This window comes from Camellia sinensis, chromosome 1 (assembly GCF_055761805.1).
Source record: "Camellia sinensis isolate YWXY chromosome 1, ASM5576180v1, whole genome shotgun sequence".
In the NCBI taxonomy this organism is placed as follows: domain Eukaryota; kingdom Viridiplantae; phylum Streptophyta; class Magnoliopsida; order Ericales; family Theaceae; genus Camellia; species Camellia sinensis.
In genome coordinates, this window is record NC_138961.1 from 240,287,941 (window position 1) to 240,300,318 (window position 12,378).

Here is a 12,378-nt window from a genome sequence, read left to right on the forward strand (position 1 = left end):
TTTGTAATAAAAATAAAAACTCCGATGATTATTTTGGTACCCTCACTTTAATATTATTTCCGTTCGTGTTTATTAATTTATTCAAGAATTAGCCGGAGGTAACTTCAGTTATTGGCCATCACAATACTTAACCCTTGGGTACGGAAAGCGGGTCGTGACAGTTGATCCATGGGATCTATCACTAATCGCGATATAATAGTTGATTCCCAATGTCGATATTGATCTAGTGTCTCGTTGTTGTTATCAATTAATGAAATCCATTGTCAATCATGCCATTGTGGTTAATAGAAAGGAAATGAAGAGTGAGGGAGAATATGGTTGTGGAAAGAGGAAGATATGACATTACATTAGAATAGAGAGCAGAAGAATAATAAGCTATGTAAAAGAGGTGGTAAAGGAGAATAAAGTGATCAAAAGGAAATAAAAAGCTAGGCTATAGAAGAAAAGAGGGGTATGGGTGTGATGTTGTGTAATCCACTCCATAGTTTTTGATAAATGATAATGGTGATATAGTGTGACGCCCCAAATTTTGATAACATAATACAACAATACACCAGGGTTTAACTAGCGGATACACATCATTTTTAAGCACAAAATACAAATAATTACACTAAAAGAAAATATTAATAATAGTTACAAATAAAATTCTTCAAGTTTTTAAATACAAATCAATTCCTTAATACAAAAAGATTATCCAAAATACAGGAAATATAAAATCTAATCTCTAAGGCAGCCAAGGAGAGGGTGAGAGAAGGAGAGTGTGATTAGGGGGAAGTAGAGAAGAAGAAGAAGAAGAAGAATGAAGAAAAGGAGAATAGGAAAAAAATGTGCTTTCTTGAGTCAAGGTAAGAACACTTCTTCCTCTTGTCTTCTCCATCTCTTTCACCATCTCATCCTATTGTTTAGATACCCTCTTGTGTTGCATATTAATGTTAAATAGGGTTTTGGTGTGTATGAAAGGGTGGGTATGAACTAGTGACATTGTCTTGCAAATTTGTCAAATTAGGCACTACTGTAACTTCTCTAATTTAAAAGAAATGTCAAATTTATTTATTTCTGAAATCTGAATTTAGTGTAGGCTATTTGGTGTGTTTAGAGCTTGTGATAATTTTATTAGCCCCTAAATGTGTGTTTTTAGGGCTTAGATATTTTGTTTAAAAATCTGGTCCTGAGTCTCTAAAAAACAGTCCACTTCTTGCAATTTTATAAAATTCTATAAAAATCATCTCATGTTGGTTCTTCTGTCAAAATTTAGAATTCTGAGTCCTGTTTCCAACAGAATTTATTTGGGTGAAAATCATTGGGTAGATTGAGAGGAAAGCTAGTTTTCCCAAAGGGTGACAAATCTGGACATGTTTTGAATATAGCTTGTAAATGAATTTCTGGAGGTGCTGTGCAAATTCTGAGAATTGGAACTGAAACTAGACAGGTTGATTATTGTTTCTGTGCAATTTCAGCCCCTAATTTGACCCGGAAGTATTTTTACCAAAGCATTCTTGTTAGCCCTGCAGAACTGAATAGTGCTGAAAATGGTGTTTTATTGTGTTATTTGTCTCCATGTATTTCAAAGCATGCCTAATGTTGTTTGCTTGCCTTACCATACTTATGTATGATTATCATGGACTATATTTCCTCTCTCTTGTTTGTCTTATGCTCTTTTATATTACCGAATTACCGAATATGACTAACTTGCTTGACAAAAGATCTAATAAACAAAAAATGATAAGGGATTGGCAATGGGTGACGTTCACACTAGTGTTGTAGAATAATTTATACATATGAATGACATGAATTATGATGGGATTAAAACCAAATGAGTTAAGTCTTGCGCAAGTGGTCTAAGTAAGCCCCTAGGTTGACACGGATGTATTCAGACTCTTTGCGGTGGTTTCAGGGTGTAAGCGAGCCCTTTGATATGGTATGTGCAGGGTGTAAGCGAGCCCTAGGCATGATTTGGTATAGTATGTGCAGGGTGTAAGCGAGCCCTAGGCACGATTTGGGTGTAAGCGAGCCCACTTGTTTGGCTATCCCTTTTGATGTCTATCAATGTCACTGACCAGTAAATAACCGGGAGGTGTGCATAGGTGGTAAGGTCTACAAAGCAGCGAAAGGGGAAGTTCTGAATAGTCCGGTGTTCAATCTTTGTGGTTGGGTAGAAGGATCTCTTTGGGGGATTGTAGATGTCTAGTCTAACTACTAATTCATAGATCCTTATTGTAAGATTGTATATTATGTTACCTGATTTGTTCTATGTATGGTTGACTGATTGATAGAAGACGTGAGGGTGTGTGGGCATTCCAAGCTCATGGCGTGTCATGTCAGGTGATGAAGCAGTTTACAATGGTGAAGGTTATTTCGAAGGCAAATAAGATGAAGTGCTGGAGCTGTGGTTCATTTGAAGACTTAAACTAGTTGTTTTTCTTTTTTCCCTTCGACTATGGGTTTGGCAATGTTTTGGTAATCCTGTAATGAAATATAAACGAATTATCTGTAATATTAACTCTAATTATATAGGGCAAATTACACAAATAGTCCCTATAATTTGGGGCTTGTGTCACTTTGGTCCCTGACTTTTCAATTGTGACACATTTGATCTTGAATTTTGAATCTTGTTCCAAAAAAGAACAATTGAAGTTACCATTATTTAATTTCAAGGGCAAAATCGTCAATTTAATAAAATATAAACTAATTTGACAAAAATAAATGTCAAAAAAATATTTTTAATTTTTTAAATATTATTTTTATCCACCAATGATAAAATTATGTAAAATTGATAAAAATTAATAAAAATTACATGATTAATTTTTTAGAATTAATTTTACATGATCATCATCCAAACACATAATAAAAATTAATTTGATAAAAAAAATAAATAAATGTTTAAAAGATTTATCAATTTTACATAATTTTATTTTTAGTGGGCAGAAATAATTTTTTAAAATCCAAAAATATTTGTTTGACATTTATTTTTGTCAAATTAGTTTATATTTTATCAAATTGACGATTTTACCCTTGAAAAATCTAATAATATTTTCAATTGTCCTTATTTGGAACAAGATTCAAAATTCATGGTCAAATGTGTCACAATTGAAAAGTCAGAGACTAAAGTGACACAAGTCCCAAACTACAGGGACTATTAGTGTAATTCACCCGATTATATATGTATATTAAGATGCTTTAGTTATTTATCCTATTTGTGTTGTATTATTGTACGTATTTAACAGCTCGAAAGTTGGGGTGTTACATATAGTGTGGTCGATTTCATTTAGGATTAACATTTAATTGAAAGAGCAAATGATAGTCTGCCATGTCTTGGGAAAAAAAATTTGTTGATAAGTTAATGGAACAAGGATAGATGGTTAAAATTGTACACGACTACAAATTTTAGAATTTTATTAGATAAAATTAAAAATGCAGGATTTAATTTGCTATAAGAGTTAAAACTTGAGACTATTTATGTAATTTCTCCTAAAATTTTGTATTAACAAAAGTACCATTTTATGCATGTGGAGAAGTCCACTTTCCTCTCTTTCCTTTCAAGCTTGTTTTCGTTCTAGCGGCGCGGGGGGGGGGGGGGGGTACCATTTTATGTATGTGGAGAAGTCCACTTTCCTCTCTTTCCTTTCAAGCTTGTTTTCGTTCTAGTGGCGCGGAGGGGGGGGGGTTTAAGGTCTCGTTTGGCAACCGAATTTTTTAGTCACAAAGTCAAAAAATTACTAAACATATCAAAAAGTCAAAAAGTCAACAACTCATACCAAAAAGCTAACAACTCATACCAAAGAGTCAAAGATTCTCTTTTCTCTCTACTTTTTGCACATCTTTTCGTAAAAAGCCAAAAAAATCATCCCAAACATACTAGCTTTTTTTAGCTCATATTTTAGCCAAATAATTAAAAAGTTATTAAATTAACCTGTTCCCAAACAAGGATATGTTTCCTCAAATACCAACACAATATACACAAAAGATTAATGTTCTCAAATTTACATCTTTGGTATATTGCTTTGAAACACAAGTAACACCTTCAGTTTTTTCTGATATAGATAAATACTATAAGAAAATACAAGAAAAAAGAAAAAGAAAAAGAAACATGCAAGGAAAGTATGACAAACAAAAAGTGAAAACCCTCCTCACAATCCAAGCCAAGTTCATCATTCTTGTTGGTTTGCCCACTCATACAAATTTTAGGAGTCCACCGAGGCAGACAATCTTGGCGACGAAGTCTCACCCAATGAGACAGATGCCAAGGATGATGCCCAAACCCGAGCACTTCTAGCTCCATCATGGAATTTTCTGGTTTTACACAGCTTCAGTTTACACCAAACTCTCTTTACATCGATCAAGTAGAGAACACGCCCCAAAATCTAGCTCGACTCTCCAAAGATTCTCACATTTAGATGTGGTACGAAAGTGGACCACAAAGCAATTACATGATGTATTATCTCTAGGAAGAAATATAGGAGTACCCTGAAAAAGAGAAACATTACTGAGAAAACTAGGTAAGGTTCCCTCATCAATATCTCCTTTAAAGAGTTCCCTTTCCAAGAGGGAAACAGTTTATGACCACTGTCTGAGTAGCTCCCTTGATCTTCAATCAAATCCACTACTGGGTCAAGTCCTGAAACAGAAAAAGGGAATGGAGCAAAGCCATGATTTAATTTACCTGAAAAATAAAATGCAGAGCAAAACTGGAGAGCCAGTGTAAATGTAATCATTCTATCGTACTCCATTTGATCTAAATCCCATTCAGGCTGTGTTTGAATCTAGAATTTGGGTAGAGATATGTGGAGAGAAAATGAAAGACGAGGAGAATGTGAATGAAATTTAACTTAGCTTATCTTTTGTTTTCCCTCCACAAATCCCTACCCAAATCCTAGATCCAAACATAGCCTTCGTGAAGTCGTTAGGGAAAAGGAAACTGGCACAAGAAAAATGTGAAGGACACTACATTGGTTCATTTATATCCTAGGAGTACCTTTGAATGTTAAATTGTTTTGAAGGCGAAGAGACATTTTTATTGATATATAAAAATAAAACAACAGGACACCCCAATGGTTTTGTGGTCACAATTAAGTAATTTACTTGGAAGCACCACCTGTAGTTCTCTTATAGAAGTGCACAAAGGAACAGAGATCTTTTGGACCATGATGCCGCACCCTGGTCGTCCGATTCACCATCAATATTGAGGGCAAGCTATGAATTCCATATCTCGAAAAAATACTGCAAAATTGCAGATGTGACACACGAATCAGGTAAGCAAAATTTATGAGAATGCCAAAATTATTAATGTTAACAGCAGGATATGGAAAAGCAATGCTCTCATTCCCTCTATGTAATTTTTTTTTCATTATTATTTTTTGTTGATAAATAAAAGCAACTTTATTAGGACAGTATCAAGATTGGTTACTGCCTTGAATAGTTAGTTTTTATTGATCCTCCAGTGCATACCATATGTTAAATTACTGGTTTCTTAACTAATTCCAAAAACCCAAATCTACTTCGTGTTTAGGAATGAAAATTTCCCGATGAAAAAAAAAATCGAAATCAAAATTTGATGGTTATCACACCACATAAGCAAATAATGATAAAATGGAATACAATAATAGAAAACCCACCTTGGCATGGCTGAAGATTGTTCAATGATTACATGTTTGATTTGAGGAAACATTGAACTGAGGGTAGCAAACTTGGTTTGAACAACACTTGAAAAAGGGCATCCAGAGGCGTAGAGCAAAACGGCAGTATATACATGTATATGACCAGAGCTAAAAGCTCTGTCAAGAGATTCCCCATCCATCTTCAAAGATAGCAAAATTAATTGTGAAAGTAAATAAATAACAAAATGAAATTACACCCAAAAAACAAAAACAAAAACAAAAAAAGTAGTCCAACAATCTGCATGTTGTCAAGTAGTTCAAGCAATTCATGTGGAAATCTCAAATCCATAATAGACTTAATTTTATTTATTTTTTAAATAAAAACCACAATCCTTATAGTCATTGTTGTTACCGACTTACCTTCACAATTTGTTGATTCCTTGCCTATTTTTCTCTCTCAGGGTTCTCGAGGGGGAGTTATTACCATTGATGTCGTTTTTCAACACCTTCATTGCAAATTTGCAACCAACTTTATATGATCATCACAATTTTGAGTTGAAGTTGGACACTTCAACTTCAACCATTTCGTGCTATAATAACTTGAGGCATTGTGTTGAAGATAAGATCATATGTCAAACATATTAGAGAACTTATGATTTGTGTTTATCTTGATTTTTCTATTTTTTTATTTACAGCTAAGGGATTTGGTTGGTATCTTCTACCCCCTCTCTCTACCCAATCTTGGCCGAACCACTTTAAACTCTTTGGCCCCGTTTGGTGTAGCTGTTAAAACAGCTTATCAATTATAGCTTAATAGATTATAAATTATGACTTTAATCAGAAGTTGTTAATCTGTTTGGTATAATTGTTAGATTATAGATTTAAGTTGCTGAGTAGTGTTTGTTAAATAAGCTGCGAAATAGTTTTTTCAATTAATTTTTATTTTTTGTTTGTCTGCATTTCTCATAAAAAATAATAATAATAATCTATAGTCCATTTGAGTCTTTTTCTATTTTTAAAAAAATAAAAAATAAAAAAATTTAAGAGTGTAACCATAAATTAACATGTCCACAGCAGAAGCTGATAATCAGAAGCAAGGGATGAGCAGCTTCTCAGAATCAGCTTTTTTGAGTTAAAATAAGCTGTTAGAATCAGAAGCTGTTTGAAATAAGTTTAACCAAACAATCCAAAATAACGTTTGCAAAGCTAAAAGCCATAAGTTAGCTCTGAAAAGCTGAAACAAAAACCCCTTTTGTGTTCTTGTCGTTCTATTTTAGTTTATCTAATATTTAACCCCCAATAAATAAATAAATAAATAAATAAATGTTAATGACAGGAAAGAACAATCCTTGTATCATCTTTAAAAGTATGTCAAGCTCAATTTACAGGTATAAAAGCTCATCAAATTTATGAACTCAAAACCAAATAATACACATAAACACATACAAAATTAAAAGAGAAAAAAGAAAAAGAATGGAAATTGAAAGCTGATACCTCAAGAGGCGAAGAAGAAGAGATCATAGTGGGGCATTGAAACTGTAGATCGTGGATAAACTTATTGGATTGAGGACTACACCTTGATGTACATACAGACGCTGATGAAGACGAAGAAGCTACGTATCGAATCGAAGACGCCGCTATGAACATACATATCAATACAACATATTTCTTCGATGCTGCCATTAAATTATCCTATCAATTATGCACCCCTTCTCTCTCTCTCTCTCTCTCTCTCTCTCTACAATTCTAAGCCTTGCGGTGCGCAAATTCGGTATCTCTCTTTTCTACCAACGCAGCTTTGCAAATTCCCTCGGCCACTTCTTTGTCTTCTTCGTGTACTGGTCCTAGGTTGTTTGACTAAAACCCACAATAATTTGAGTGATGTACAAAATACTTCCGCCCCGTTTGATTTAAGTTTTAAAATTATACTTTGAGTTTAGAGCTATGATTTAAGGTCCGTTTGTTTTTAGAGATAGAATGGAAGAGATTAATAATTAAAAAATTGTAAGTAAAGGAATTGATAGTAAAGGAATTAAATAAAATTATGTTTGTTTTAATGATAGTTATTAGTGTAGGAATTGTTAAATTATTTTTATATAAAATAATAAAATAAATATAAAAAATTAAACATTAATATTTACATAAAAATTCTCAATATATAAAAAATAAAAAAAATAAAAAAATTTCTAGTCCCCTCACTATTTTTCTAATACCACCTCCACCTCCTCTATCCCAATCTCTCTTACAACCTCCATCTTAATTCCCTCATCCATCCTAATCTCTTCCCTAACTCTACAAACAAATACAACACTAAATAACTCCATCTCCATCTTAATCCCCTCTCATCTATTACACTCCAAAACAAACGGGGCCTAAGTGTTTAATTGTAAGTTGAATTTTGAAACGAAAAAAATTATTTGATAATAAGTTTTAAAATTTGTTTTGAAAACAAAATTTTGAATTTTGAATTTTTAAAGGAGTTTTGAGTTTTGAAAAGATTTTTAAGTTGTATTTTGAATTTTGAGTTTTTAAATTTTGAATTTTATTTTGAATTTTTTGAATTTATTTTTTTTAATATTAAAAAAATGTTTAAGAAAATTTTATTTTTTATTTTAAATATATAATTTTATATATATATATATATATATATATATTTATTTTGTAAATATTTTAATTTTTTTATTCTAATATTTTAAACTCAAAATACAACTCCACACTTAAATCGTAGCTAAACATATAAATCAAAACTCAATTTAAAAATTATTTTCAAAACTTATAACTAAACATATAACTCGAATCTCCACACTACTTTTAAAACTTTACACTTAATTCGTAACCAAACACATAGCCAAATAAAACCAAACCAAATCAAGTCATAAGTTCTATAAAATGGGGTTGGCAACATGAATCATTTTTTTCCACACAACTCTAAATCGTAACTAAATACATAATTTAAAACTCAATTCAAAAATTATTTTCAAAACTTATAACTAAGGACTGATTTGACATCATTTATAAAATCTAACAAGCCAAAAAGTCATTAAAAAAAAAAAATATAGTATTTACCTTTATTTTGGCGGGAAATATGTCAGATGAAAAAAAATAAAAACAGTACTGCCACAAAACTATGCAACCACAACTTCATATAAAAAAAAGAAAAAAAAACGTGGCACACTTGAAGCCACACATTCCCATTAAAAATAAATTTATTTATTTATTTTTAAAAGAGATAGAAAGTCAGCACAGTAATGCTGACTGTGTCAGGGAGGGCAATTTCCTAATTTTTCTATTTTATACAATATTTTAATACACATTTTTTTTGTCGTAAAAACTCAAAAAATTATCCCAAACCACCATCTTTTTTTCCTCTACTTTTTTATTCAAAAAGTCAAAAAATGCACTTATATAGTTCATCCCAAACAATTCCTAAACACATAACTCGAAACTGCACAATACTTTCAAAACTTTAAACTTAAATCGTAACCAAACACATAACCAAACCAAACCAAATCAAGTCTTAAGTTCTATCAAATGGGGTTGGCAACATGAATCCATTTTTTACACTAGACTCTATTCAAAGCCATTTCGTTAGTCAAATTAAGAAGATTCATATATCTATTTATTACACAAGTTCACGTCAATCTAAGTCTATCGCTTCCCTTAACATTACCATCTACCGTCACTGTATCGCATCTCTTCATTTTGCCTCTATTGGTCCCCATTGTATATGACTAAATCATCTCAATCTATTATCCCTTAACTTATCTTATATCGGTACTACTCATACCCATTGTACAATATACTAATTCCTAACTCTGTCTTTTCTAGTCTTGCTACACATCCATCTTAACATTATCATCTTAGTAACACTCATCTTCTTTAGATGTTGTTTCTTAGCTGCCTAACATTCTATCTCATACAATATCGCTGGTCTAATAACCGTTTTATAAAACTTCCATTTTAGCCTAATGGGTAATTGCACAGTAAATATTTAAAAATATAACAAAAAAATTAAAATATTTACAAATATATTTATAAAATAAAATAAAAATATAAAAATATATTTAAAATAAAAATTATATATTTAAAATAAGAAAATAATTTTTTAAAATATTTTTTAAAAAATGCAGCACATAAATATATAAAATATAGTGCACATTAAAATAAAATAAATAAATACTTAAAATATAAAATATTTACCCTAGAAAATAAAATTAAGAAATTTTTAAATATTTTAAAAAAATAAATCCAAAAAATTTCAAAATAACTCAAAAAATATTAAAAAAATAAATCCAAAAAATTTCAAAATACAACTTAAAACTCAAATTACAACTCAAAATTATTTTCAAAACTCATAACCAAACAAATTTTTTATTTTCAAAACTCATAACCAAACAAATTTTTTATTTTCAAAACTCATAACTCAAAATACAACTCCACACTCAAATCATGATTCTAAAAATAATTTTAAAAAACAAAATAAAAAAAATATTTTTTTTGAATTTTTTCTTTTAAAATAGTGTTTTGAAAAGAGTTTGGTTTTGAATTTTGAAAAGAATTTTAAATTGAGTTTTGAGTTGTGTATTTGGTTATGAGTTTTTGAAAATAATTTTTAAATTGAGTTTTGAGTAGTTTTAAATTGTGTGTTTGGTTATGAATTTTGAAATTTTTTTTATTGGAATTGTGATTCTAAAAGAGAACCGAACGTGGCCTTCTTTTTTTTTTAATTATTTAATTTTTAAATCTGATAATCCCATTGTCGAACTAATTCAACCTCCAAATTGATCGACTTTTTCAGTACATTATTTTGATTCTGGAATTTAAAATCATCAATTTGATACAATTATTAAGTTAGTTAGTGATTGAGAGAGTCCTATCTCTAGTTGGTTTTCATAATTAGAGGATTTTGTTGAGCCTACGTTGGTGTATGACGGATCCCGTATTGATTATTTAAACTGTTCAATATATAAGACTTGTCAAGTGTTTTATTTTTGTAAAAATTCAAGTAGATTAGATATTAATAGTCACTTGACACAAATGTGATACGATCAAATAGCTATCGATATCGGATTAACGTAATTTTTTAATAGAGATAAAGTACTCGACGAGCTCTACATATTGACGGTTCAGATTATTAATGTGAATTATGTGATGGGCCTACAAAGACCTAACAACACCCTCCAATTTAAATTAGACGGAGAGAAACCTTTCCCCTCTTAATTTGTCTAACCAAATTATATCAAGAGATTTTTATTGATAAATCTCATTTAGAAGTGTTTTAACCTAAAAAATCCATGAAGAAATTTATTAACCCATTTAGTACCATGTATGTATAGTTTTATTTCATAAAGTCTTTTTTCTTGATTTACACTATTTTTTAGACTCTTATGCCCTTATATTTAATTTTGATACCCTTACAAATATTTTTTGAACGGTTAGCAATTTTATGATGTAAATATTCATATTTTAACATTCACATTGGTAAGAATGTAAAATTGGCCCGTGGCCCGTGGGTGGCCCGAAGATCGCCCCCGAGTCGGGGCGGGCCTGGTCCGTTGATAATGTGAATATTCACATTGACATGTTAACATTTACATTGATAGAAGTGTAAAATTGGCTCGCGGCCCGTGGGCGGCCCGAAACCCGCCCTAGGCCCGTGGGCTGCCCGGGGCGGGCTCGGCCCGGCCCGGCCCGTTGACAATGTGAATATTTAGATTAAGACATTAACATTTACGTTGATAGGAGTGTAAAATTGACCTGCGGCTCGTAGACGGCCCGAAACCCGCCCGCGGGCCCGGCTCGGCCCGTTTACAATGTGAATATTCACATTGATAGGAATGTAAAATTGGCCCGCGGCCCGAAGCCCGCACGTTGCCCTGGGCGGGGCGAGCTATAAATATTCATATTTTAACATTCACATTGGTAAGAATGTAAAATTGGCCCGTGGCCCGTGGGCGGTCCGAAGATCGCCCCCGGGCCGGGGCGGGCTCGGTCCGCTGACAATGTGAATATTCACATTGACATGTTAACATTCACATTGATAGAAGTGTAAAATTGGCCCGCGGCCCGTATGCGGCCCAAAACCCGCCCGTGGCCCGTGGGCTGCCCGGGCCGGGCCGGGCCCGTTGACAATGTGAATATTCACATTAACATATTAATATTCACGTTGATAGGAGTGTAAAATTGACCCGCGGCCTGTAGGCGGTACAAAACCCGCCCGCGGGCCCGGCCCAGCCCGTTTACAATGTGAATATTCACATTGACATGTTAACATTCACATTGATATGAATGTAAAATTGGCCCGCGGCCCGTGGGCGGCCAGAAGCCCGCCTGTTGCCCGGGGCGGGGCGGGCTGTAAATACTCATATTTTAACATTCACATTGGTAAGAATGTAAAATTGATCCGTGGCACGTGGGCGGTCCGAAGATCACCCTCGGGCCGGGGCGGGCCCGGTCCGTTAACAATGTGAGTATTCACATTGACATGTTAACATTCGCATTGATAGAAATGTAAAATTGGCCCGTGGCCCGTGGACGGGCTGAAACCCGCCCGTAGCCCGTGGGTTGCCCGGGCGGGCCCGGCCCGGCCCGTTGACAATGTGAAGATTCACATTAACATAATAACATTCACGTTGATAAGAGTGCAAAATTGACCCGCGGCCCGTAGGCGGCCCGAAACCTGCCCGTGGGCCCGGCCCGGCCCGTTTACAATGTGAATATTCACATTGATAGGAATGTAAAATTGGCTCGCGGCCCGTGGGCGGCCAGAAGCCCGCCCGTTGCT

General features: G+C 33.3%; 1 protein-coding gene across 1 annotated transcript; it reads right to left on the bottom strand.

Annotated features, from left to right (window-relative positions):
• Positions 1–3,965: 3,965 nt before the first annotated feature.
• On the bottom strand, positions 3,966–7,503 carry LOC114294827 (5'-adenylylsulfate reductase-like 5). The gene is made up of 4 exons (XM_028238991.2): positions 7,089–7,503; positions 5,613–5,794; positions 5,093–5,217; positions 3,966–4,615 (listed from the first exon to the last, which is right to left on the bottom strand). The coding sequence occupies exons 1-4, from the start codon at positions 7,275–7,277 to the stop codon at positions 4,362–4,364; spliced, it is 750 nt and encodes a 249-aa protein (XP_028094792.2). The 5' UTR covers positions 7,278–7,503; the 3' UTR covers positions 3,966–4,361.
• Positions 7,504–12,378: the final 4,875 nt, after the last annotated feature.

Coding starts and splice junctions, on each gene's coding strand:
- LOC114294827 (XM_028238991.2), bottom strand. CDS start 7,277: ATGGCAGCATCGAAGAAATATGTTGTATTGATATGTATGTTCATAGCG. Junction 5,795..7,088: donor CTTCTTCTTCGCCTCTTGAG/GTATCAGCTTTC, acceptor CTATCTTTGAAG/ATGGATGGGGAATCTCTTGA. Junction 4,616..5,092: donor CTTCTATAAGAGAACTACAG/GTGGTGCTTCCA, acceptor TTTCTGTTTCAG/GACTTGACCCAGTAGTGGAT.